The following is a 25,515-nucleotide window of genomic DNA, read 5'->3' as shown; positions in this document are numbered from 1 at the left end:
GCATGGTACTCACACTCCAGGTGCACCAGCGATTGCCAGTGGCATTCAAATACTGTGTGACTAGGGATTTTGTATGCTCCCCAGTAGAACCAGAATCAGACAGGTATGAGCTAGTCAACAGCAAGTCTTTGTTGGATTCGAGTAGGCTCAGGATCTGCTGAAGGTCGGAGGAGTTAGTCCCCGCAATCAAGAGCCTGCAGAGGGGAGGGAGGAGTTCAAGGTTAGTACAAGAAAGAATGGGGCCGGGCGCAGTGGCTCACGCCTGTAATCCCAACACTTTGGGAGGCTGAGGCGGGTGGATCACTTGAGGTCAGGAGTTCGAGACCAGCTTGACCAACATGGAGAAACCCCGTCTCTACTAAAAATACAAAATTAGCCAGGTGTGGTGGCCCGCGTCTGTAATCCCAGCTACTTGGGAGGCTGAGGCAGGAGAATCGCTTGAACCCAGGAGGCAGAGGTTGCAGTGAGCCAAGATCACGCCATCGCACCCCAGCCTGGGCAAAAAGAGCGAAACTCCGTATCAAAAAAAAAAAAAAGCGAAAGAAAGAATAAAGGTAAAGAAAATTCTCTAGACTACGAAGCCCCCCTTCTTAGGCCTAGCACTCCACTGAGGGGTTCCCACAATGGAGCTGAGTCAGCAGAATGGCACCTGCACCCACCTGTCTTCACTGAAGCCCTTGGTGATGTTTTGCCACTCAGCCAAGAATGAGGATGCATCCTAGAAAGAAAGAAAAAAGAATCAAGGACCAGAGAATATTACTAGGCTCTAGCTGAGTCCCTCTGTTCTCGCCCAAGCTTTGTCCCTAATGTGGAAAGGGAACTCACCTTCAGATTCTCTATGTCCCGAACCTGGAACCCATCCACGCCAGCTTGCAGCCAAAACTCCAGAGCATCCTATAGGGGGCAGAAGAATAAAGGACAGACATCAGTTCTCAGGAAAAGGCTCAGAAAATTTCAGCCCACACTAAACCTCACCCACCACACACTTCCCCGGGAGCTGGGGAGAGTCCTGTGCCTTGCCTGGGTCTTCCCCACCTGCACTACAAAGGCTTAGCCTTTGGACCCCTCCAGCTCTACCCTTCCACTGATTTTCTTAGTGCTACAGCATTTTAGTTCTCTATTCTTGCCTCTGGCAAATCACACAGCTTCAACTTTGAAAGCCACAGAAAAGGCCCCAGAGAAAAGGTATGTCCATAAACATAACTTCGTTTAACACTTAGCATTGGAATGTTAGCATACCTATTTTAGAGATGAAGAAACAGACCCAGAGAAGCAGGGAGACGCGTCCACAGTCATAATCAGTGAGCAGCAGACAGGATCTAAAATGTCAGTCAAGATCCCCCCTCTCCCAGTTTCCTGAGGCCTGGGGAAGGTGTGAGTACGATAACTGCTCAGAGCAAGGCCAAGGATGAAAAGATTGAAATTCAAAGCATAGCCCCAGGGCAGTTTAGATTTGAAAAGAGGCCAGTGCTGCTGAATGGAATCCTGGCAGTCCTGCACACACTGTGGAACTTCACCCCCACTCTCCTGTTCTTCCCTTTCTCTGGGCCATGTACTCTCTCCTCTGGTCTCCATTTCCAACTGAGGGTACCGCCCCTCATGCCAAACCATCCAAAAACATTCCCTCATCAGCAACTTTTAAAGGGTCCCCTAGTAACTGGCAAGGCCTAAACCGGATGATCCCGGGGTCCTACCCAAATGCTGGGAGTCCAGAATTCTATCTTAGAATCACAGCTACCAGCTGTGTCAGTATCTGCTTCCATTTTTGTTCTACCCGTTCTGAACAAGTCAGTGTCCTAGGACCCAGACATCAGGAGCTAGGTGACATTCAAAGCCCTACTCCTAGCCTGCTGGGTAGATTTGAGCCTATGGCAAATTATATACCTTGTATGGTTATACAGGGAATTAGAAAACATCTATAAAATACTTGGCATAGTCCCAGACACATAGGAGTACTCCAGTGCTTATAATTTCAGACTGGGCTCTATTCCAAACACATCAAACAAGAACTGGGAAACCAGTCAGGACAGGATTCTCACAGAGAAAGGGCTTCCTCTCCCAAAAGAAAGAAAAATCAAACTTCCAGACTGACGTCTGAGAAGGTCCCTTCCTGGCACTGTCTCATCCTCAGAGTCAAGGAAATAAGAAAAATAAGAGGTCAGAAAAGGAACAAGAAAAACAGGTGTGCTATTGGCCTATCCTTTGGCTATAGGAGGAGGCGTTCCTGCTTGGTCCCAAGGAGCAAAGGGACCCTCAGCTGGAGTCAGGCTGGGTCTACACGGCTTGCTGTGAAAGGACCGTCCCAGCCCCAGCATCTGACTTCCACCAGCCATCAACTCCAACACTCACCTTCACCTTGGTGGCCACAGTGTCAACCTGAGTGGAGAACCATGAGTTCTCACCCCGGTAGTTGGGAGTAAGGTCCAGAATGACACGGATGCCTAAAACAATGGAGGAAGACGCAGTCATGAGACAGTCTATGAGTTAAGGGAAAATAAGGAAATCACAAATGCAAGTCACTGAGTGTTTCCTATGTATTATTTGGTACAAAAGCTTGAATTTGAACCCGGGCAAAATTCATTCCATTGAAACAGATGTGAGCAAGGAAGGGCCTTAAGATATTGGAAGGCAGGCCAGGCGAGTTCAAAACCAGACCAGTCAACATGTTGAAAATTGTCTCTACTAAAAATAAAAAAATTATCTGGGTGTGGTGGCACACAGCTGTAGTCCCAGCTACTCAGGAGGCTGAGGCACGAGAATCACTTGAACCCTGGGGGAGGAGGCTGCAGTAAGCTGAGATCGTTCCACTGCACTGCAGCCTGGGTGACAGAGTGAAACTCCATTTCAAAAAAAAAAAAGATATTGGAAGGCAGAAAGTTTATAGCGCAAAGAAATGGCCCCTGTGTTCCCCACTCCCAAAGTGAACCTTTTAAAACATGTGTCTATATCGAGTCGTAAAACAATATTTGGGACTTCCCCCCCACACAAAGAACCTACTGTTTTACAAGTTTAAAACCACTGGTTTAGTAAATATCTATATTTTGCAAATACGTGCACTGAAGCCCAGAAGTTAAATGACCTGGTCAAGATTCCACAGCCAAGTAGAAAGCCCCCAGACGACTGGACAAATCCATTTTAGGCTGAAGACCAACAAATCTCCCCTCTACCTGCCCTCGGAAAACTCAGAGCCAGTTAGCAGGAAACCAGACAAAAGTTCTAGCCTACTTTTCCTCTGGCCAAGTCCTTTCTAGCTGTTTCCTTGGGAACCCCAGGACACCCACTCTTTTTTTTAGCCGATTGCAAGAGACTGTCAAAATCTTCCTTGGAGCCAAAATTGGGGTCGATCTGCAGCAAGTCGGTCTGAGCGACATCATCCTTCTGGTTCTTGTGAATTGGGCCCAGCACAAGGCCCTTCACCTTCAGAGAGCTCAGGTAATCGAGACGCCCCTTCAGACCTGAAATGGGGGCTGGGTTAACAAGTGAGGCCCCTCTGAGAGGCCCCTGACCTCCCCACTCTCCCTTCTTCCAGCGCCTAAGGGTGGGACGGGGAGGGGGCAGAGGGGGAGAGAGGGAGGCAAGGCTGAATCACGAGACTCAGAGGAGCTGATGTAAGGAGTCCTGCACATTACTTCAGAAACCGGTTGCAACTGGCTTCTGGCGCCGCGGGGAGGGAGGACGCTGAGTCACCCACCCTCGTGACGGAGTGAGGGGCGGGTCAGCTTTCTTCAAAGAAAGGATGGAAGGACAATGTGCCGGGGAGGGGGTGGGGGAAGGGGGAACGGTCGTTAGTACCGGATGGAGGGGAGAACCATCTAGATCCGTCTGGGGACAGGGGAGGGGGTCGGTGCAAGCCACCAGATTCAACTGGGGGCACCCAGGACGGGGGCGCGCTGCACTCACCCGCCAGGTTGCCCGCGCCGTGGCCCTGGAAGGCCTGAAGGTCGCCGATGCGGTAGAGGGCGCCCGTGTGCCACCACTTCTGCGCCGGTAGCTCGCGACAACGCGGCGCCCGCACGATTATGACCACGGCACCCGCCAGCATGCCGAGCCAGCCGAGCCAGAAGAGCAGCAGCAGTGCCCAGCGGGTGCGTACCCAGCCGGGGCTGCCTGCCACCTTCAGCAGCTCCTCCTTGGACAGGCCCGTGAACTTAGCCGCGGCTGCTGCCTCCGCCTCGTCTTCCGCCACCTTGATCTTCACCAGACCATTCTTCTCGGCTCCCGCCAGGGATATGGCCGCCCCAGACGCCGCGTTCATCGGCTGCTTCTCGGGCTCTAACTCATTCAGCTCCACCTCCTTCATATCTACCTCGGTGTCCTGGCTCATGGTGCCTGCAGAAACGGCGACACGACGCAGCTTGCGGTCAGATGGTGGCTCAACCCCTACCCGGACCCTCGCACCCAGAACGCTCTCCCCAGCCTCTGTGCCTCCGCGCAGTTTCGGCTACTGCATCTGCTCAGCAGCAGGCGCGGCCTCTGGGAAGGGGCAGCGGAGCCCCGCCCCGGCCCGCCCCTTAAGGTGGAACCTCGGGGACTGCCCCAGCCGTGGGCGGCTCAGGGTAGTAAAGTCAGGAACACGCCTCCGACAGTACTTCCTGCATCGTCCAATTTCTCATCTCCAACCTGTCTAACCCTAAAATTCTTTTCAACCTGATTCTGGGAAGGCCTGGCACGGAGCCACCTTTAAGTGGACTAGGCCTGTGATCCTGCCCCAAATCCCGAGGCCCCTCCAGTGCCCTTTAGGCCTTACCGCCCCCAAACGCCCCTCTTCTTCCATTCCGGCAGGCTAGTGACTACCCCAACACCATCCTCCATTTGCCCCTGGTTCACGGCTCCGGCCGCCGTCTGGTTTTCCCAACTTTGCATGGGTACTTGCACTCTCAGAGGCAGCCAGTCACAACTTCTGCCTTTTCCCCCACCAAGGCTTGCCCTCTCAGGCCTCTGGGATTTGGCGCTAGACCTCTGCTAGACCTCTGCTTCCGTGCACGGCTTACTCCCACTCGTTTTTCAAGACTCATCTTGAATTCATTTCAAGAAATTCCTCATGCAGCAACTATTTATTGTGTACTCACTACAATACTTTGCTTTGTTAACTTTATTGAATTTAACACTAATCCAATCTTCTTCACAGTACTTTAAAATGAATGGTTTGGGCAGGAAGGTTGAGGTAGACACCCCCCTTCTTATCCTACCCCACCCCCAGCTGCTAGCACCTGGATGTTTGGCAGCTAGGAATCAGACATCCAGAAGAGACTGATAGGGCTGTAATGAACATAACAGAGCTAGGTCTCAGAGGCATCCACCTTTTTTCTGGAATAGACCAGAAGATGCCATGGCCAGACTCTTACCCACCTTGCAGGAACTCCCACAGTTATCCCCAAACTCCCCCAAGGTCCTGTCTCCCTATCACTTTACTATGTTAGGCGTTGGAGGCAGCTGGTACTGCAGAGGCTTTGAAGAAGCCTAGAATTCCCTCCACAGGGTCCTTGGATTGAAGTGGGGCAGAGACAGGGTTCACAGCAGGGAACTACCGGACATCAACACCGTGGGGTGCCAACACTCTCAGGAACTCCTTGTTCCTAAACAGTGCCAGTTGGGCTACTTTCAGAGAGGAGCTGGAGGAAATCTGTTCTTTCTCCCTTTCCCACCTAGGCTGGAAGCCAAGATTGCTGTGTATTTGGAAGAAAGCAAAAGCCAAGATCTGAAGTAATAGCATAGAGAAAAGGTTCATCCTCTGCTAGTCCCCTCTGCAGCCCCAGGCATCCAACCCCATCCCCACCCTAGGAACAAGGGGTGCACGGGGCAGCCCCTGGGAGAAGGCAAGCAAGTGGGTTCAGACCAGTGCTCAAAGATAATAAGAGATGCAAGGTGCCCTGCATGTGCCAGATAAGAAGTGCCAACCAGAGGTTCTGAATGGACTATATCTCGAGCACAAAAGCTCAAGGCTGGGCGCAGTGTGACTCATGCCTGTCACCTAGCCCTTTAGGAGGCCAAGGAGGGAGGATTCCTTGAGGCCAGGAGTTTAAGACCAGACTGGGCAACATAGTGAGACCCCATTTCTAAATAAATAAAAAAATAAATTTTAAAATTATCTGGGCCTGGCTGGGTGTGGTAGCTCACACCTGTAATCCCACCTACTAATCCCTGTAATCCCACTTCTCATGCTGTGGCATGAGAATCGCTTGAACCCAGGAGGTAGAGGTTGCAGTGAGCCGAGAATGAGCCACTGCACTCCAGTCTGGGTGATAGAGCAAGACTCTGACTCAAAAAAACTAACAGGCCAGGTGTGGTGGCTGACACCGGTAATCCCAGCATTTTGGGAGGCTGAGGCTGGCGGATAACTTGAGGTCAGGAGTTCATGACCAGCCTGGCCAACATGGTGAAACCCCATCTCTACTAAAAATACAAAAATTAACTGGACATAGTAGCATACGCCTGTAGTCCCAGACTTGGAGGGGTGAGGCATGAGAATCGCTTGAACCTGAGAGGCAGAGGTTGCAGTGAGCCAAGATTGCGCGGCTGCACTCCAGCCTGGGTGACAGAGTGAGACTCTGTCTCAAAAAAGAAAAAAAAAGGCCAGGCGTGTTATCTCACACCTGTAATCCCAGCACTTTGGGAGGCCGAGGCAGGCAGATTAATTGAGGTCAGGAGTTCAAGACCAGCCTGGCCAACGTGGTGAAATGCTGTCTCTACTAAAAATACAAAAATTAGCCAGGCGTGGTGGTGGGCACCTGTAATCCCAGCTACTCCGGAGGCTGAGGTGAGAGAATCACTTGAACCCAGGAGGCAGAGGTTGCAGTGAGCCCAGATCGCACCACTGCACTGCAACCTGGGCAACACAGCAAGACTATCTCTCAAAAAAAAAAAAAAAAGGAAGAAGAAAAAAGAAACAACTGAAAAAAACTAGCATGTGAAGACAAAGGCAGGAAAATGAAAAGGAATTTAAATAACGCTGTATCATATTAAGATGAACCTGTTACTGCAGGAAAACAAACCAAGACTTGTAACTGTTCAACCAAAATAAAACAAACTGCCAGGCACTGTGGCTCGCCTGTAATCCCAGCACTTCGGGAGGCCGAGGCAGTTGGATCAATTGAGGTCAGGAATTCAAGATCAGCCTGGCTAACATGGTGAAACCCCGTTTCTACTAAAAATACAAAAATTAGCCAGGCATGGTGGTGCATGCCTGTAATTTCAGCTACTCAGGAGGCTGTGGCAGACGAATCACTTGAACCCAGGAGGCAGGGGTTGCAGTGAGCCAAGATCACGCCATTGCACTCCAGCCTGGGCAGCAAGAGCAAAACTCTGTCTCAAAAAAATAATATAAAATATAATAATAAAACTAATAAATTAGGAGATGGAGGACAGGAAAACAAAAAGACTACAGAGAAAAGACTAGAGAAAGGGACCAGAGGTGAGTAGAGAGCCTCACATCCTGCCATATGTGTTGATATAAAGCTTAATATTTACTATAGGAACGCAAAGAATATAATTTTTCAACAATTTAGCCTTCAAGAGAAGGCTGGGCAAAGCAAAGGAAAAAAAGCAGTTTGGCAGCCCAGATGCCAATAAGGTCCACTTTACACTCAGACAGGCAGATGGCGGTGGAGCCCTGAAATGCAGGGGGCCAAGTATATAAAGAAAGTTCCTTTCTAACCCTCTGCTGCAAAAATCCATGTCACATGCTTCCTAACACATGACGATTATTACTTGATCTTAGCCTGAAAACAGGACATTTATTTTTCCTCAAACATGTAAAAAGGATTGACCAGGCACAGCAGCTCATGCCTTTAATCCCAGCGCTCTGGGAAGCCAAGGCAGGAGGATCACTTAAGCCCAGTAGTTTGAGACCAGCCTCGGCAACATAGGGAGACCCCATCTCTACAAAAATTAACAAATTAGCCAGGCATGGTGGCTCACCCCTGTGGTCCCAGTTACTAAGGAGGCTGAAGTGGGAGGATCACTTGAGCCCTCAGGTTGAGGCAGCAGTGAGCTGTGATCACAATCACACCATTGCATTCCAGCCTGGCTGACAGGGTGACCCTATCTGAAAACAAACAAACAGGCTGGGCGCAGTGGCTCATGCCTGCAATCCCAGCACTTTGGGAGGCTGAGGCGGGCGGATCACCTGAGGTCAGGAGTTTGAGACCAGCCTGGCCAATGTGGTGAAACCCCGTCTCTACTAAAAATACAAAAATGAGCTGGGTATGGTGGTGGCTGCCTGTAATCCCAGCTACTCAGCAGGCTGAGGCAGGAGAATCGTTTGAACCTGGGAGGCAGAGGTTGCAATGGGCCCAGATCATGCCATTGCACTTCAGCCTGGGCAACAAGAGCGAAACTCCATCTCGAAAAATAAACAAACAACTAAAAACATCTAAGAAGGACTTTGTTTTTTGAGGTGAAGTCTCGCTCTGTCGCCCAGGCTGGAGTACAGTGGTGCGATCTCAGCTCACTACAAGCTCTGCCTTCCAAGTTCACGCTATTCTCCTGCGGACTGCAGATGCCCACCACCACGCCCAGCTAATTTTGATTTTTTTTGTGTATTTTTAGTAGAGACGGGGTTTCACCGTGTTAGCCAGGATGGTCTTGATCTCCTGATCTCGTGATCCACTTGCCTCGGCCTCCCAAAGTGCTGGGATTACAGGCGTGAGCCACCGTGCCCAGCCACATCTAAGAAGGATTTCTAAAGGCAGAGAGAAGATGGGAGGACAGCGAGAAACTCTTCAGGAGACTGTCTCTGTCCAACAGCCTCCATAAATCTTCCAAAGCCCAAGACTCTATTCCAAAGACCCAGAAACAAAACATCAAAGCTGCCTCTAAAATACCAATCGGCCAGAAATCTTGAAGATTTTAGCCATTTGAAAAATGAGGCCAGTGTGGTGGCTCATGCCTGTAATCCCAGCATTTTGGAAGAATGAGGCGGGCAGATCATTTGAAGTCAGGAGTTTGAGACCAGCTTGGCCAACATGGCAAATCCCCATCTCTACTAAAAATACAAAAATTAGTCACACATGATGGTGGGTGCCTGTAATCCCAGCTACTTGGCTGAGGCAGGAGAATCCCTTCAACCTGGGGGGCGGAGGTTGCAGTAAGCTGAGATTGCACTGCACTCCAGCCTCGGTGACACAGCAAGACTCTGTATCCAAAAAAAAAAAAAAAAAGAAAGAGAAAGAAAAAGGAAAGATGGGTGAGGAATTGAGCATTTGGAAGTCAAAGCGTGGCTGAAATTAAAGCAGAGAAAAAGACTCCAACCAAAGCAGTTCACTTCGCAGCTACTATCTGAAGAACCCATGTCAGAATACTATTAATTGTTACTATGAATCCTATAGGAGGGACACTGGCTGCTAAAGAAGAGAACTGTCAGGGTTGTCTTAGTAAAGGGTGAAGAATGCAAAGTGGGGATAAAAGCCAGAAAGAGTGAAAGAAATATAACCAAAGTCATCTCTTGGGAGAAGAGAAATAAATGCACCATCTGAAAAGTATCCAGTATTCAAGTAAGTTAGACAAATGAAAAACATTGCAGCAAGCCATTCTCTCAAATGAAACCAAATACTAAACTGATAAACACCAGAGAAATAGCAGGTCAGTATGTGGAAAATATGGGGTAGTACTTTTAACATATTATCCTTGGATTAATGACATCAGATATTCAACTGATCAGAGACAGAATACTTAATCTCATCAAAAAAGATAAGTAGCAATAAGAGACCTTAAAATGATCACTGAGGCCCTCCAACACAGCTATTTCTGCAGTCATGATCACACAATACTGCATCCTCATTTTCTCCCTCCCCTGGCCCTCCAAAACTTTGTCATCACACTCTGAGGAAGAGAATCACTAAGCGCAGCCTGCACTCAAGATGTACAGAGTTAAACTCTGTATCTCTGGGCAGAGGGAAGATCTACATAAATTATTTGAGACTCTTTCTCCAAAAAAAAAAAAAAAAAAAAAAAAAATTAGCTGGGCATGGTGCAAGTACCTGTGGTCCCAGCTACTTGGGAAGCTGAGGTGGGAGGGACCACTTGAGCCCGGGAGGTTGAGGCTACAGTGAGTTATGATTGCACCACTGCACTCTAGCCTGGGCAACAGAGCTAGATCTGGTCTAAAATAATTAAAATAAAAATTAGAAATAAAAAAACAAATAACTGATGAGCCTGGCCAGGTGCCATGGCTCACGCCTATAATTTGGGAGGCCAAAATGGGAGAATCATTAGAGCCCAGAAGTTTGAGACCAGACAGGGCAATATAGCAAGACCCCACGTCTCTATAAAAAAAAGTTTGATTTTAATTAGCTGGCCAGGCGTGGTGGCTCACACCTAGTACTCCCAGCACTTTGCAAGGCCAAGGTAGGAGGATTACTTGATCCCAGGAGTTCAAGACCAGATTGGGCAATATAGTGAGACCTTGTCTGTACAAAATTTTTTTTTTTTTTTTGAGACAGAGTTTCGTACTGTCACCCCGGCTGGTGTGCAGTGGTGCGATCTTGGCTCACTGCAACCTCCGCCTCCCAGGTTCAAGTGATTCTCCTGCCTCAGCCACCCAGAGTACCTGGGACTACAGGGGCCCACCACCATGCCCGGCTAATTTTTGTATTTTTAGTAGAGACAGGGTTTCACTAATGTTGGCCAGGCTGTTCTCGAACTCCTGACCTCAAGATCTGCCCGCCTCGGCCTCCCAAAATGCTAGGATTACAGACATGAGCCACCGCGCCCGGCCACAGAAAATTTTTTAAATTAGCTGAGTGTGGTTGCACATGCCTGTAGTCCCAGCTACTCAGGAGGCTGAGGTGGGAGGTATCGCTTGAGCCTGGGAAGTTGAGGGTGCAGTAAGCTGAGATCACACCACTGCACTCCAGCCAAGGCCACAGAGTGAGACCCTGTCTGAAAAATATATATATATTTTATAATCAATAAGGTGAAAAGAGAATATAAAATATTGAGAAGTAGATATTTAGAGTATGGTATGGTGTAACAGAAAATTGAATTTGAAATATCACTCATTCTGCAACTAAAAAATTGGTTAGGCCAGGTGCGGTGGCTCACGCCTGTAATCCCAACACTTCGGGAGGCCCAGGCGGGTGGATCACCTGAGGCCGGGAGTTAAACACCAGCCTGACCAACATGGAGAAACCCCACCTCTACTAAAAATACAAAATTAGCCAGGTGTGGTAGCACATGCCTGTAATCCCAGCTACTCAGGAGAATGACGCAGGAGAATCGCTTGAACTGGAGAGGCAGAGGTTGCAGTGAGCCGAGATCGAGCCGTTGCACTCTAGCCTGGCCAACAAGAGTGAAACTCCGTCTCAAAGAAAGAAAAAATTGGTTAATTTCAACACCAAGTCTCTTAAAAGGAGGCTGGACTATAGAGAAACTAAAGACAAATTCTGTTTTCTGTTTCTTGGGTTTTTTTGAGACAGGGTCTCTCTCTGTTGCCCAGGCTGGAGTGCAGTAGTGTGATCTTGGCTTACTACAGCCTTGACTTCCTCAGCTTAAGCAATCCTCCCACCTCAGCCTCCTGAACAGCTGGTATTACAAGAGCATGCAACCATGCCTGGCTAATTTTTGTACTTTTTGGTAGAGACAGGGTTTTGTCATGTTGTCCAAGCTGGTCTCGAACTCCCAGGTTCAAGTGATCTGCCTCCCAAAGTGCTAGCATTAGAGGCGTGAGCCACTGCACTCAGCTAATGAATTCTTTTTTTAAAAAAGCAGAGGGCCAGGTGCAGTGGCTTACGCCTGTAATCCCAGCACTTTGGGAGGCCAGGCAGACGGATCACAAGGTCAGGAGATCGACACCATCCTGGCTAACATGGTGAAACCCCGTCTCTAATAAAAATACAAAAAAAATTTAGCCAGGCGTGGCGGTGTGTGCCTGTAGTCCCAGCCACTTGGGAGGCTGAGGCAGGAGAATGGCGTGAACCCAGGAGGCGGAGGTTGCAGTGAGCTGTGATCGTGCCACTGCACTCCAGCCTGGGCGACAGAGCAAGATTCCATCTCAAATAATAATAATAATAATAATAAAATAAAGATTTGATGTCATAAAGAAATTAGTGCTCCCCAAACAATCTAAAAATCCAAATACAATTCTAATACAAATCTTAATATCTGGTGGTGAGAACTTTGTAAGATGATTCTATAATTCATGTGCAAGAGAAAAGGGCCGAGAATAGTAAAGATATCTTTAAAGAAAAAAAATCGTATTTTTAAAGACAAATTCTACCAGATAGCAAGCATGTTATTTGCTAAAATAATAATTACCTGTAACCTCAGCATTCTTGGAAGCTAAGGCAGGAGGATCACTTGAGGCCAAGAGTTGAAGACCAGCCTGGGTAACACAGTCAGACCCCGTCTCTACAAATAATAATAATAATAATAATAATAATATTATATAAAGTATGGTTGGGCACAGTGGCTCACGCCTGTAATCCCAACACTTTGGGAGGCCGAGACGGGCAGATAACCTGAGATCAGGAGTTCGAGACCAGGCTGGCCAACTCCATCTCTACTAAAAATACAAAAAATTAGTCAGGCATGGTGGCGGGTGCCTGAAATCACAGCTATTTGGGAGGCTGAGGCAGGAGAATTGCTTGAACCTGGGAGGCAGAGGTTGCAGTGAGCCAAGATCATGCCACCGCACTGCAGCCTGGGCAACAGAGCAAGACTTCACACCAGAAAAAAAAAAAAAGATAAGCCCTACCAGGCAGCAGGCATGTTATTTGCTAAAGGAATAATTACCTGTAATCAGGCCGGGCGCAGTGGCTCATGCCTGTAATCCCAGCACTTTGGGAGGCCAAGGCAGGCGGATCACAAGGTCAGGAGTTTAAGACCAGCCTGGCCAATATGCTGAAACTCCGTCTCTACTAAAAATACAAAAATTAGCCAGGCATGGTGGCGGGCGCCTGTAGTCCCAGCTACTCAGGAAGCTGAGGCAGGAGAAACACTTGAACCCAGGAGGCGGAGCTTGCAGTAAGTGGAGATTGCACCAGTACACTCCAGCCTGGGCAACAGAGCAAGACTCCATCTCAAATAATAATAATAATAATAATTACCTATCATCTCGGCATTCTGGGAAGCTGAGGGAGGAGGATCACCTGAGGCCAAGAGTTCGAGACCAGTCTGGGCAACACAGTGAGACCCCAACTCTACAAAAAAAAAAAAATAATAATAATAATAATAATGTATAAAGTAACAATCATAGTATGCTAAAGACACAGGGATGGGCAAGTGTCCAACGGAACAGAAAACGAGCCTAAAAATAACTCATGCATACTTGAAACAATATATGACAGAGATAATATAATCAGTGGGGAAAGAATGAACTATTTACCAAATGGTACTATAAAAAAATAAAATTAGATCACTACTTCACACCAATCACAAAATTATATTCTAAGTAATCAAATAGGCCAGGCGCAGTGGCTCACACCTGTAATCCCAGTACTTTGGGAGGCCGAGGCGGGCGGATCACAAGGTCAAGAGATCGAGACCATCCTGGCCAACATGGTAAAAAACCCCATCTCTACTAAAAATACAAAAATTAGCTGGGCGTGGTGACGCACGCCTGTAGTCCCATCTACCTGGGAGGCTGAGGCAGGAGAATAGCTTGAACCTGGGAGGCAGAGGTTGCAGTGAGCCGAGATCACGCCACTGCGCTCCAGGCTGGCAGCAAAGTGAGACTCTGTCTCAAAAAAAATAAATAAATAAGTAAATAAATAAAACTTTAGAAAAAAATAAGAATATCTTTCTGACCTCAGGATAAGAAAAGAGTTTTAAAGAAGAAACAAAAGAGGCCAGGTGCAGTGGCTCACGTCTGTAATCCCAGCACTTTGGGAGGCCAAGGCGGGCAGATCACAAGGTCAGGAGTTCGAGACCAGCCTGGCCAGAGAACAGCCTAGCCAACATGGGGAAACCCCGTCTCTACTAAAAATACAAAAATTAGCTGGGCGTGGTGGCAGGCACCTGTAATCTCAGCTACTCAGGAGGCTGAGGCAGGAGAATAGCTTGAGCCCGGGAGGCAGAGGTTGCAATGAGCCGAGATCGCACCACTGCACTCCAACCTGGGCGACAGAGCAAGACTCCAACACAAAAAAAAAAAAAAAAAAAAATACACAAAAGAATAAATCATGAAGAAAAAGACAATAAATTGTGCAACATTAAAAGAGAAAAAATTATGCATCACAATTTGCCCTAACAAACTGAAAAGACAAGCCACAAATAAAAGACATACTATCTGAAACTAATATAACTAACAAAGTAGATGAAACATATAAATTATTACTAAAAACCAGTAAGAAAAAGCCCAATAATCATCAAGAAAAAAAATCACCAAATATAAATTCTATTCTTTTTTTTTTTTTTTTTGAGATGGAGTCTCGCTCTATCACCCAGGCTGGAGTGCAGTGGTGCAATCTCGCCTCACTGCAACCTCCGCCTCCTGGGTTCACGCCATTCTCCTGCCTCAGCCTCGAGTAGCTGGGACTACAGGCGCCCGCCACCACGCCCGGCTAATTTTTTGTATTTTTAATAGAGACAGGGTTTCACTGTATTAGCCAGGATGGTCTCGATCTCCTGACCTTGTGATCCGCCTGTCTCAGCCTCCCAAAGTGCGGGGATTACAGATGTGAGCCATGGCATCCGGCCCACCAAATAGAAATTCTATTCTAATCACATAATAGAAATAGCCAATTCAGGCCAGGCGTGGTGTCTCACACCTGTAATCCCAGCACTTTGGGAGGCCAAGGTGCGTGGATCACTTGAGGTCAGGAGTTCAAGACCAGTCTGGCCAACATGGTGAAACCCTGTCTCTACTAAAAATACAAAAATTAGCGGGGCGTGGTGGTGCAAGCCTGTCGTCCCAGCTATTCGGGAGGCTGAGGTGGGAGAATCACTTGAATACGGGAGGCAGAGGTTGCAGTGAACTGAAATCACACCACTGCACTCCAGCCTGGGCGACAGAATGAGACCCTCTCAAAAAAAAAAAAAAGCCAGTTCACAAAATTAGATATACAAAAGAATGGTAAAGATTACAAAACCTCATTAGTAATCTGGAAAGTGCAAATTAAAATGGCAAGAAAATACAATTTCATGTCCATCAGATTGGCAATATGAAAACATCTGACTAAACCAAGTGATTAGGAGGATACAAATTGCATAAGTGGCAACATTAGTTGGTACATCCGGTCTAGGAGAGCAATTTGCAACCGCCTATAGAATGAAAATACCCTTGGCCGGGCACGGTGGCTCACGCCTGTAATCCCAGCACTTTGGGAGGCTGAGGCGGGCAGATCACGAGGTGAGGAGATCGAGACCATCCTGGCTAACATGGTGAAACCCTGTCTCCACTAAAAATACAAAAAATTAGCCAGGCGTGGTGGCGGGCGCCTGTAGTCCCAGCTACTCGGGAGGCTGAGGCAGGAGAATGGCGTGAACCCAGGAGGCAGAGGTTGCAGTGAGTGGAGATCGTGCCACTGCACTCCAGCCTGGGCGAGAGAGTGAGACTCCATCTCAAAAAAAAAAACAATGAAAATACCCTTTTACCCACCAACAGTCCTAGCTAGATTCATACCCTAGAGAAACTCTCACACATGTACACAAAGCAATATATAAAAGATTTCACTGCAGCACTGGTTATAGTAGTAAAAATTTGGAAATTTGAAAAATAGCCCAGGCGTGGTGGCTCACACCTGTAATCCTAGCACTTTGGGAGGCCAAGGCAGGCAGATCACCTGAAGTCAGGAGTTTGAGACCAGCCCGGACCACACGGTGAAACCCCGTCTCTACTAAAAATACAAAAATTAGCTGGGCGTGGTGGCAGGAGGCTGTAATCGCAGCTACTGAGGAGGCTGAGGCAGGAGAATCACTTGAACCTGGGTGGAAGAGGTTGCAGTGAGCCAAGATTATGCCATTGCACTCAGCCTGTGCGACAAGAGTGAGACTGTCTCAAAAAAAAAAATTTTTTTGAAAAATAATTTGTAGAACATTTGTAAAATAACTTGTAGAAAATTTCTAACTAGAACACTAGAAATGACTAAATCTGGAAGAACCAGGACATAAAAGATAGGCAAAATGTGTCAAAAACATAATGTTAAAGAAAAAAGGGGTCAGGCATGGTGGCTCATGCCTATAATCCCAGCACTTTGAAAGGCTGAGGTGGGAGGATTGTTTGTGGCCAAGAGTTTGAGACCAGCCAGGGCAACATAGTGAGATAAACATCTTAACTTTAAAAATTAAATTAAATTTAAAGAAAGAGGGAAGCAGCCGGGCACGGTGGCTCACGCCTGTAATCCCAGCAGTTTGGGAGGCAGAGGTAGGCAGGTCAAAAGGTCAGGAGATCGAGACCATCCTGGCCAACATGGTGAAACCACGTCTCTACTAAAAACACAAAAATTAGCTGGGTGTGATGGTGCACGCCTGTAATCCCAGGTACTCGGGAGGCTGAAGCAGGACAACAGCTTGAACCCAGGAGGCGGAGAATGCAGTGAGCCAAGGTCGGGCCACTGCACTTCAGCCTGGAGACAGAGCGAGACTCTGTATCAAAAAAAAAAATAAAAAAAGAAAAGAGAAAGAAAAAAGGGAAATAGGCCAGGCACGGTGGCTCACACCTGTAATCCCAGCACTTTGGGAGGCCGAGGTGGGCGCAACACCTGAGGTCAGGAGTTCAAGATCAGCCTGACCAACATGGAGAAACCCCATCTCTACTAAAAATACAAAAAATTAGCCGGGCGTGGTAGCGCATGCCTGTAATCCCAGCTACTCAGGAGGCTGAGGCAGGAGAATCACTTGAACCTGGGAGGCGGAGGCTGCGGCGAGCCGAGATCAGTCCATCGCACTCCAGCCTGCACAACAAGAAACTCCGTCTCAAAAAAAAAGAAAGAAAAAGAAGAAAAAAGAAATAGCAGATTCGCCTTAAAGTTTTTTCCAGAAAACAAAAGATACGGTGGAATGTGACAGTCTGAATTTTAACTGACATCTACCCCAAAAGGTAGAACCACAGCATTCATGGAGGTAATGCAATACTATATTGACTTGTAAAAAGGATGAGCAAGTTTAAGTTTTTATTCCATCTCCCTGTTCCAAAAATCCACCTGATAAAGTATCCTCAAGTACAGAACTGATGAGATGTTAGAGGATAAGAACAGATACTATTCTGGCTCACAGACCAAAAAAGCAGGGCCAGATGCGGTGGCTCACCTTGTAATCCCAGCACTTTGGGAGGCTGCGGAGGGCGGATCACCTGAGGTCAGAAGCTTGCAATCAACCTGGCCAACATGGTGAAGGCCCATCTCTATTAAAAATACAAAAATTAGCCAGGTTTGGTGGCACACACCTGTAATCCCAGCTACTTGGGAGGCTGAGGCATGAGAATAGCTTGGACCCAGGAGATAGAGTTTACAGTGAGCCAAGATCGTGCCACTGCACTCCAGTCTGGGCAATAGAGTGAGACCCCCCCCCCGCAAAAAAAAGCAAAGAAACTACCACAATTAACATTCCCATCAGGATGGATCACCTGAGGTCAGGAGTTCAAGACCAGCATGGCCAACATGGTGAAACCCCGTCTCTACTAAAAATACAAAAATTAGCTGGGGATGGCGGCAGGCACCTGTAATCCCAGCTACTTGGGAGGCCGAGGCAGGAGAATCTCTTGAACCCAGGAGGCAGAGGTTGCAATGAGCCAAGATCGTACCATTGCACTCCAGCCTGGGCGACAAGAGCAAAACTCCATCCCCCAAAAAAAAAAAAAAAGTGGCTAAAAAAAGTGGGCATGCTGGAATAGATATACATACTGTACTGTACTATGTGAGACCCGAGAATGGTGTTCCAAGAAAGGACCCGAAGGACACATTTACAAGACCATCAGGAATATACTGGTGACATCGGTGGACATCAGCATCACTTAGAAATTCAGTGGTGGCTTCTGAGCAGTCCACAGCTGATGACAGGAGAAGCAGTCACAGAGCTGAGCTACTCAAGATATACGGGGAAGTATCTCCCAACACGTAACAGAGGCTGGGTAGCATTGCTTAGCTGCCAAAAGCCAGAAATATGCAACTACCATAAAACTGTCAACGTTGCAGGGGTAGCCATGGGGCGTTTGATTCACAGAGTTGTGGATACAATAGAGCATGGCATCCTTAGGGGAAAAATATGCGGATAGCCAAAAAGGATGCTACTATGCATCTACAAACAGAAAAAGGCAAGAATAGAGGAGGAAGAGGCAGCTAAGGGCAATCACCACAATAAACAGTCAAAATCCTTGATTCAGCTCCTGGATCTAAGCCAACTTTTTTTTTTTTTTTTTGTGGGGGAGACAGAGTCTTGCTCTGTTGCCCAGGCTGGAGTGCAGTGGTGCAATCTAGGCTCACTGCAACATCCTCCACCTCCAGGGTTCAAGGGACTCTCCTGCCTCAGCCTCCCTAGTAGCTGGGATTACGGGCACACGCCACCATGCCCAGCTAATTTTTGTATTTTTAGTAGAGACGGGGTTTCGCCACATTGGCCAGGCTGGTCTCAAACTCCTGACCTCAAGTGATTTGACTGCCTTAGCCTCCCAAAGCGCTGGGATTACAGGCATGAGCCACCGCACCTGGCTGAAACAACTTTCACATCCAAAACTCAATTACTGAAGAGGTACACAAATCCCTATGAAAGGATGCTAAAACTGTAACGGTTCTGCCAGTTCCTCCTAAAAGGGAGAATGTCAACATATCACTTACTCAGATAACGGTACACTGGGTAAAGGGAAATGCCTAAACACTTTGAGGATTTTGGGCACAAGATCTGAGCTGCCATTGAGACCTGGAAACCCAAAGCATCATCATGATCCCCGCATTACAGTGGGGACTTACAGGTGTCAGGCAGTAAGTGAAGTCCTAGCCAAAACTTACTAGCTCATAGTAAGTCTGCTTGTCCATGGACCCATCACTAGATTATTCCTCAGTTCCAAGTGTTTAAACGGGGACTGGGCATGGGAGGCTGAGGCAGGAGAATTGCTTGAACCCAGGAAGTGGAGGTTGCAGTGAGCCGAGATTGCACCACTGCACTCCAGCCTAGGCGACAGAGTGGGACTCTGTCTCAAAACAAAAAAAAATTAGCGGCCGGGCGTGGTGGCTCACACCTGTAATCCCAGCACTTTGGGAGGCCGAGGCGGGCGGATCACGAGGTCAGGAGGTCGAGACCATCCTGGCTAACACAGTGAAACCCCGTCTCTACTAAAAATACAAAAAATTAGCCAGACGTGGTGGCGGGCGCCTGTAATCCCAGCTACTCGCGAGGCTGAGGCAGGAGAATGGCGTGAACCCGGGAGATGGAGCTTGCAGTGAGCCGAGATCGCGCCACTGCACTCCAGCCTGGGCGACAGAGCGAGACTCCGTCTCAAAAATAAAAATAAAAATAAAAAAAATAATTAGCCAGGCGTGCTGGTGCGCGCCTATAGCCTCAGCTGCTCGGGAGGCTGAGGACCAAGAATTGCTTGAACTCGGAAGGTGGAAGTTGCAGTGAGCCCAGATGGCACCACTGCAAGCCAGCACATTCCATCTCAAAAAAAAAAAAAACGAAGTATTTAACAGGATTGATATACTTAGGAGTTGAAGTAATCGCATTGGGTCCTTGGCCTAAGAGGTAAGACCTATCATAGTGGGACAGACCAAGAGATCTCTAAAACCCCTCCCTCTCTTCAGCTGTGATAGTAAATCAAAAGCAGTATCACATCCTGGGGAGGGACAGAGATTAGTGCCACCATTAAAGACAAAAAGAATGCATGGGTGTGGTGTCTGTCACATCCAGACTTAGAAATATATCTCCAGCCCACATACCGGCTAAGCTGCCAACTTTGACTCAAACTCTGAGCAGGAAAGGGCTCTGCATCAAGTCTAGAATGCAATGCACACTTAAGCCATGCAATCCAGCAGATCCTGGGGGTTCAAAGTATCAGTAGCGAAAAAAAGATTCAGTGTAGAACTTATGGCAAGCTCCTATGGCAAAAGCACAATGCAAGTCCCTGAGATTCTGGAGCAAGGCCAAGCTGTCCAAAGCAGGGAAGTAGGTGCCTTTTGAGAAACAGCATCAGGGCTGTTACTGGAAAGCTTGACTATGAAGCATCCAGAACTGCCCCATTATGAATTGGGTCTTGTCAGACCTATTAAGTCATAAAGTCAGACAGACCCTTTAGTCAGATATAAAGATGGAAATGGTATATCCATGATGAAGCTGAAAGCAGAACCAGAAAACATTAGTACATTGCATGAGCAGGTAGCCTAGATACCCATGTTACCCACCGCAGTTGTAAAAGCACCTCTTCCCTGGAAGACCACCTCAATGCCACACTCCTCCACAACCCAGGAAATTCTATTTATTTTGGGCCAGGTATAGTGGCTCATGCCTGTTTCCCAGCAATTTGGTCGCTTGAGCCCAGGAGTTGGAGACCCGCCTAGGCACCATAGTGAGGCACTGTCACACTCCAAAAAATTAAAGAATTAGCTGGGTGTGATGGCACATGCCTACAGTCCCAGTTACTCAGGAGGCTGAGGTGGGAGGATCCTCTGAGCCCAGGAGTTCAACACTGCAGTGAGCCGTGATCACACACTGCATTCCAGCCTAGGTGACAGAGTGAGATCCTGGTTCAAAAAGAAAAGAAATTGAGGCCCAGAGTGGTGGCTCACGCCTGTAATCCCAGCACTTTAGGAGGCTGAGCCAGGCTGATCACTTAAGGTCAGGGGTTCGAGACTAGCCTGGCCAACACGGTGAAACCCCGTCTCTACTAAAAACAAAAATCAGCTGGGAGTGGTTGCGGCGCCTGTAATCCCAGCTACTCAGGAGGCTGAGGCAAGAGAATCGCTTGAACCTGGGAGGCAGAGGTTGCAGTGAACTGAGATCACGCCACTGCACTCCAGTCTGGGTGACAGAATGAGACCCCATCTCAAAAAGAAATTGAGCCTTTTCTCCACTGTCACGTCTCTGCCAGTTCCCTGACAAGCACTGGTCATTTGCATATCCTTCTCCTCTATTAATTGAGGCAGTGCCTCTTGCTGCCAGGTGGGGGCAGGGTTGCTCCTTGAACAAACACTCTCCAGACCTCTCTAAGAGCAAAATCATTTGGTAAGGTAGGACAGTCAATGAATTGGCTGAGAACAGATCATTTAAAAATTTACAGCGTTCCCAACATAAAGAGGCAAACTGAAAAAAACTTATAGAGGTAACTAATAAATGTATATTGAGTCCTATTTGTGAATTGTATTCTGCTAGACAATAGAGATAGCAGGATGATTTACCTAGATAAAATCAAACCCCAGGGAGTTGACTGTGGGTGAGAAGGGGTAGTTTAGGCTTGGGGGAGGGGTGGCGATAGGGAGGCAGGGCTTTTTTCCTGTAGAGATGGGGGTTTCATCTTACTATGTTGCCCAGGCTGGTCTCAAACCTCTGGCCTCAAGGGACCCTCTCACCTTCGCCTCCCAAAGTGCTGGGATTACAGGTGTGAGCCATTGGCCCTGTTAGAAGCAGGGCTTTTTTTTTTTTTTTTTTTTGAGACAGAGTCTCACTCTGTCGCCCAGGCTGGAGTTCAATGGCGCAATCTCAGCTCATCGCAACCTCCACCTCCCAGGTTCAAGCAATTCTTATGCCTCAGCCTCCCGAGTAGCTGGGATTACAGGCACACTCCAACATGTCCAGCTAATTTTTGTATTTTTAGTAGAGACGGGATTTCACCATGTTGCCCAGGCTGGTCTTGAACTCCTGACCTCAGGTGATCCGCCTGCCTTGGCCTCCCAAAGTGCTGGGATTACAGGTAAGCCACTGCGCCTGGCCTAGCAGCACTTCTTAATGGCTGTATTGATCAATTTGGGCTACAGCTTAAAGACAATGAAGAGGTACTGAACGATTGTGAGCTGAAATGGGACCTGACCAGACTTTATTTTTTTTTTGAGAGAGAGGTTTCACTCTTGTTGGCCAGGCTGGAGTGCAGTGGCACGATCTCAGCTCACCGCATCCTCCGCCTTTCTCAAGCGACTCTCCTGCCTCAGCCTCCTGAGTAGCTCAAATTACAGGCATATGCCACCACGCCTGGCTGATTTTGTATTTTTAGTAGAGATGGGGTTTCTCCATGTTGGTCAGGCTGGTCTCAAACTCCCAACCTCAAGTGATCCACACGCCTAGGCCTCCCAACGTGCTGGGATTACAGGCATGAGCCACTGTGCCCGACCGACCAGAGTTTTTATTCGTAAAGATCACTCTGACTACAGTGTGGAGAATGAACTAGAAGGGAAGAAGCCAGAGCCAGGAAGCCAGACTGAGTGTTACCTAGGGATTGCTTTGGGAGGCCAAGGCTGGAGAATCACTTGAGCCCAGGAGTTTGAGACCAGCCTGGGCAACACAGCAAGACCTCTGTCTATTCAAAAAGCAAAACAGATTAGCTGGGCACGGTGGCCCATGCCTGTAGTCCCAGCTCAGCCCGGAGGATTGCTTGTGCGCAGGAGTTTGAGGTTACAGTGACCAAGAGTGAAACCCTCTTTTTTTTTTTGAGACAGGGCCTCTATTTGTTGCACAATTAAAGCTCACTGCAGCCTTGAACTCCTGGGCTCAAGCAATCCTCCCCACCTCAGCCTCCCCCAGAACTGGGACTATACACATGCACCACCACACGCAGCTAATTTTTATTTTTGTAGAGACGGGTCTCCATATGTTGCCCAGGCTGGTCTCAAAGTCCTGGGCTCAAGTAGTCTGCTTGCCTTGGCCTCCCAAAGTGCTGGGATTATGTGGGGGAAAGAAAGAGAGATCACACTGTTACTGTGTCTATGTGGAAAAAGGAAGACATAAGAAACTCCATTTTGATCTGTACTAAGAAAAATTATTCTGCCTTGAAACACTGTTAATCTGTAACCCTAGCCCCAACCCTGTGCTCGCAGAAACATGCACTGTATTGACTCAAGGTTTAATGGATTTAGGGCTGTGCAGGATGTGCTTTGTTAAAAATGTGTTTGCAGGCAGTATGCTTGGTAAAAGTCATCACCATTCTCCAGTCTCGAGTACCCAGGGACACAATGCACTGCGGAAGCCCGCAGGGACCTCTGCCCAAGAAAGCCTGGGTATCGTCCAAGGTTTCTCTCCACTGAGACAGCCTGAGATATGGCCTCATGGGAATGGAAAGACCTGACCGTCCCCCAGACACCCATAAAGGGTCTGTGCTGAGAAGGATTAGTGAAAGAGGAAGGCCTCTTTGCAGTTGAGATAAGAGGAAGGCATCTGTCTCCTGCTAGTCCCTGGGAATGGAATATTTCTGTATAAAACCCGATTGTACATTCTATTTACTGAGATAGGAGAAAACCGCCTTATGGCTGGAGGTTAGACATGCTGGCGGCAATACTGCTTTTTTTTTTTTTTTTTTTTGAGACAGAGTCTTGCCTTGTCGCCCAGGGTTCACGCCATTCTCCTGCCTCAGCCTCCCAAGTAGCTGGGACTACAGGCGCACGCCATCACACCCAGCTAATTTTTTTTTGTATTTTTAGTAGAGACGGGGTTTCACCATGTTAACCAGGATGGTCTCGAACTCCTGACCTCGTGATCCACCCACCTCGGTCTCCCAAAGTGCTGGGATTACAGGGGTGAGCCACCGCGCCCCACCGGCAATGCTGCCTTTTTTTTTTTTTTTTTTTTTGAGACGGAGTCTGGCTCTGTCGCCCAGGCTGGAATGCAGTGACGCAATCTCGGCTCACTGCAAGCTCCGCCTCCCGGGTTCACGCCATTCTCCTGCCTCAGCCTCCCGAGTAACTGGGACTACAGGAGCCCACCACTACGTCGGGCTAATTTTTTGTATTTTTAGTAGAGACGGGGTTTCACCGTGTTAGCCAGGATGGTCTTGATCTCCTGACCTCGTGATCCGCTCGCCTCGACCTCCCAAAGTGCTGGGATTACAGGCGTGAGCCACCGCGCCCGGCCAATACTGCTCTTTACTGCGCTGAGATGTTTGTGTAAAGTCAATCATAAATATGGCCTACGTGCACATCAAGGCACAGCACCTTTCCTTAAACTTATTTATGACACAGAGTCCTTTGCTCACATGTTTTCCTGCTGACCCTCTCCCCACCATTACCCTATAGTCCTGCCACATCCCTCTGGCTGAGATAGTAGAGATAGTGATCAATAAATACTGAGGGAACTCAGAGACCAGTGCTGGTGCGGGTCCTCCGTATGCTGAGCGCCAGTCCCCTGGGTCCACTTTTCTTCCTCTATACTTTGTCTCTGTGTCTTATTTCTTTTCTCAGTCTCTCATCCCACCTGACGAGAAATACCCACAGGTGTGGAGGGGCTGGCCCCCTTCAGGATTACAGGCGTGAGCCGCTCCACCCAGCCTACTTTTTTTTAAAAATGCCCTCTTTTCTAGTAGATTCTATGTCACTCACAAGAGGTTGCAAACTCACAATCAAAGGCCACCTTTGGCCCACGGGCATATTTTGGTTTTTTGTTTGTTTTTGAGATTCACTCTTGTCCCCCAGGCTGGAGTGCAGTGGGATGATCTTGGCTCACTGCAACTTCCACCTCCCGGGTTCAACCGCTTCTCCTGCCTCAGCCTCCTGAGTAGCTAGGATTACAATCGCCTGCCACCGCGCCCACACCACGCCCGGCTTATTTTTGAATTTTTAGTAGAGAAGGGTTTTCACCATGTTGGCCATGCTGGTCTCTAACTCCTGACCTCAGGTGATCCGCCCACTTCGGCCTCCCAAAGTGCTAGGATTACAGGCATGAGCCACCGCGCCCGGCCAAAAAATTTTAAATTCAACATTTCAAAGTGGGTAAATACACAATTCTGGACTTCTGGATTCTTTTGAAAACTGACTATCTGATCACACAGAGACAATATTGTCGCAAGGCAACAATCAGCTGGAGCTGTGAAAGGGCTGCCCAGTTCACCAGAGTCCCAACTCAGTTCATTTCACTTACCTACATTACTTAGCTGATTTCTGTACGTGAGTTGGAGACCCCTAACCTAAATCCCCTCTTTTCCACTTCCACTGCCATTATACTTGTTAGTATTGAATCCTCTTGCCTAAACTACTATGGCAATCTAATTAATGCCCTTGTCTCCATCTTATCCCCCAATGTCTTATGACTTTCCTACTTAAAAACTCTCCCCGGTTTTTTTTCTTTTCTATCTATAATTCAAATGATTTAGCTTTGCATTCAAGGTCCTGCTTATCTGGCTTTCCCCAGGAAATACTTTCCAGTTTTATATTCTAATGCTCCCCTTTTGCCCATCTTTCGTGAATTGTAGCTACACACTTCCTTCTTTTTCTAGCACCAAGCTTGTGCTCCAGTTGTTCCTTTAACTGGAATTCCCCTCCCAAGTCTTTCTACCCTTTTAGGCCCAGACACTCTATAAAGCATTTCCCAACTGCCATTCCCACGCACAACCTCCCCAGCCTTGTCTGTCTACTCTGGGCCATCTTGATTTTCCAGTTTATCTGTCCCACTTTTTTTTTTTTTTTTTTTTTTTTGAGACAGGGTCAGTCTCAGTCATCCAGGCTGGAGTGCAGT

The 25,515-nt window shown here is 47.9% G+C and overlaps 1 protein-coding gene across 4 annotated transcripts in view; it reads right to left on the bottom strand.

Moving 5' to 3' along the window:
* SLC3A2 (solute carrier family 3 member 2) overlaps positions 1-25,515 on the bottom strand; it is a 30,689-nt gene that overhangs the window by 3,481 nt on the left and 1,693 nt on the right. Inside the window, exons 2-9 of one of the 4 annotated variants that reach the window (XM_019036530.4) lie at positions 13,044-13,136; positions 12,253-12,345; positions 3,901-4,329; positions 3,282-3,455; positions 2,350-2,441; positions 826-894; positions 660-718; positions 14-194 (exon numbers count right to left, since the gene is read on the bottom strand). In XM_019036530.4, the coding sequence (XP_018892075.3) occupies positions 14-194; positions 660-718; positions 826-894; positions 2,350-2,441; positions 3,282-3,455; positions 3,901-4,329; positions 12,253-12,345; positions 13,044-13,136 (1,190 nt within the window). The remainder of the gene's footprint in view (positions 1-13; positions 195-659; positions 719-825; positions 895-2,349; positions 2,442-3,281; positions 3,456-3,900; positions 4,330-12,252; positions 12,346-13,043; positions 13,137-25,515) is intronic. The other 3 variants (XM_019036529.4, XM_055354348.2, XM_004051381.5) reach the window with 3 other exon arrangements.

Source organism: Gorilla gorilla, chromosome 9, assembly GCF_029281585.2.
Source record: "Gorilla gorilla gorilla isolate KB3781 chromosome 9, NHGRI_mGorGor1-v2.1_pri, whole genome shotgun sequence".
Lineage (NCBI taxonomy): Eukaryota > Metazoa > Chordata > Mammalia > Primates > Hominidae > Gorilla > Gorilla gorilla.
The sequence above is the reverse complement of the archived record's forward strand: the minus strand, read 5'-3'. Positions and strand labels throughout refer to the sequence as shown.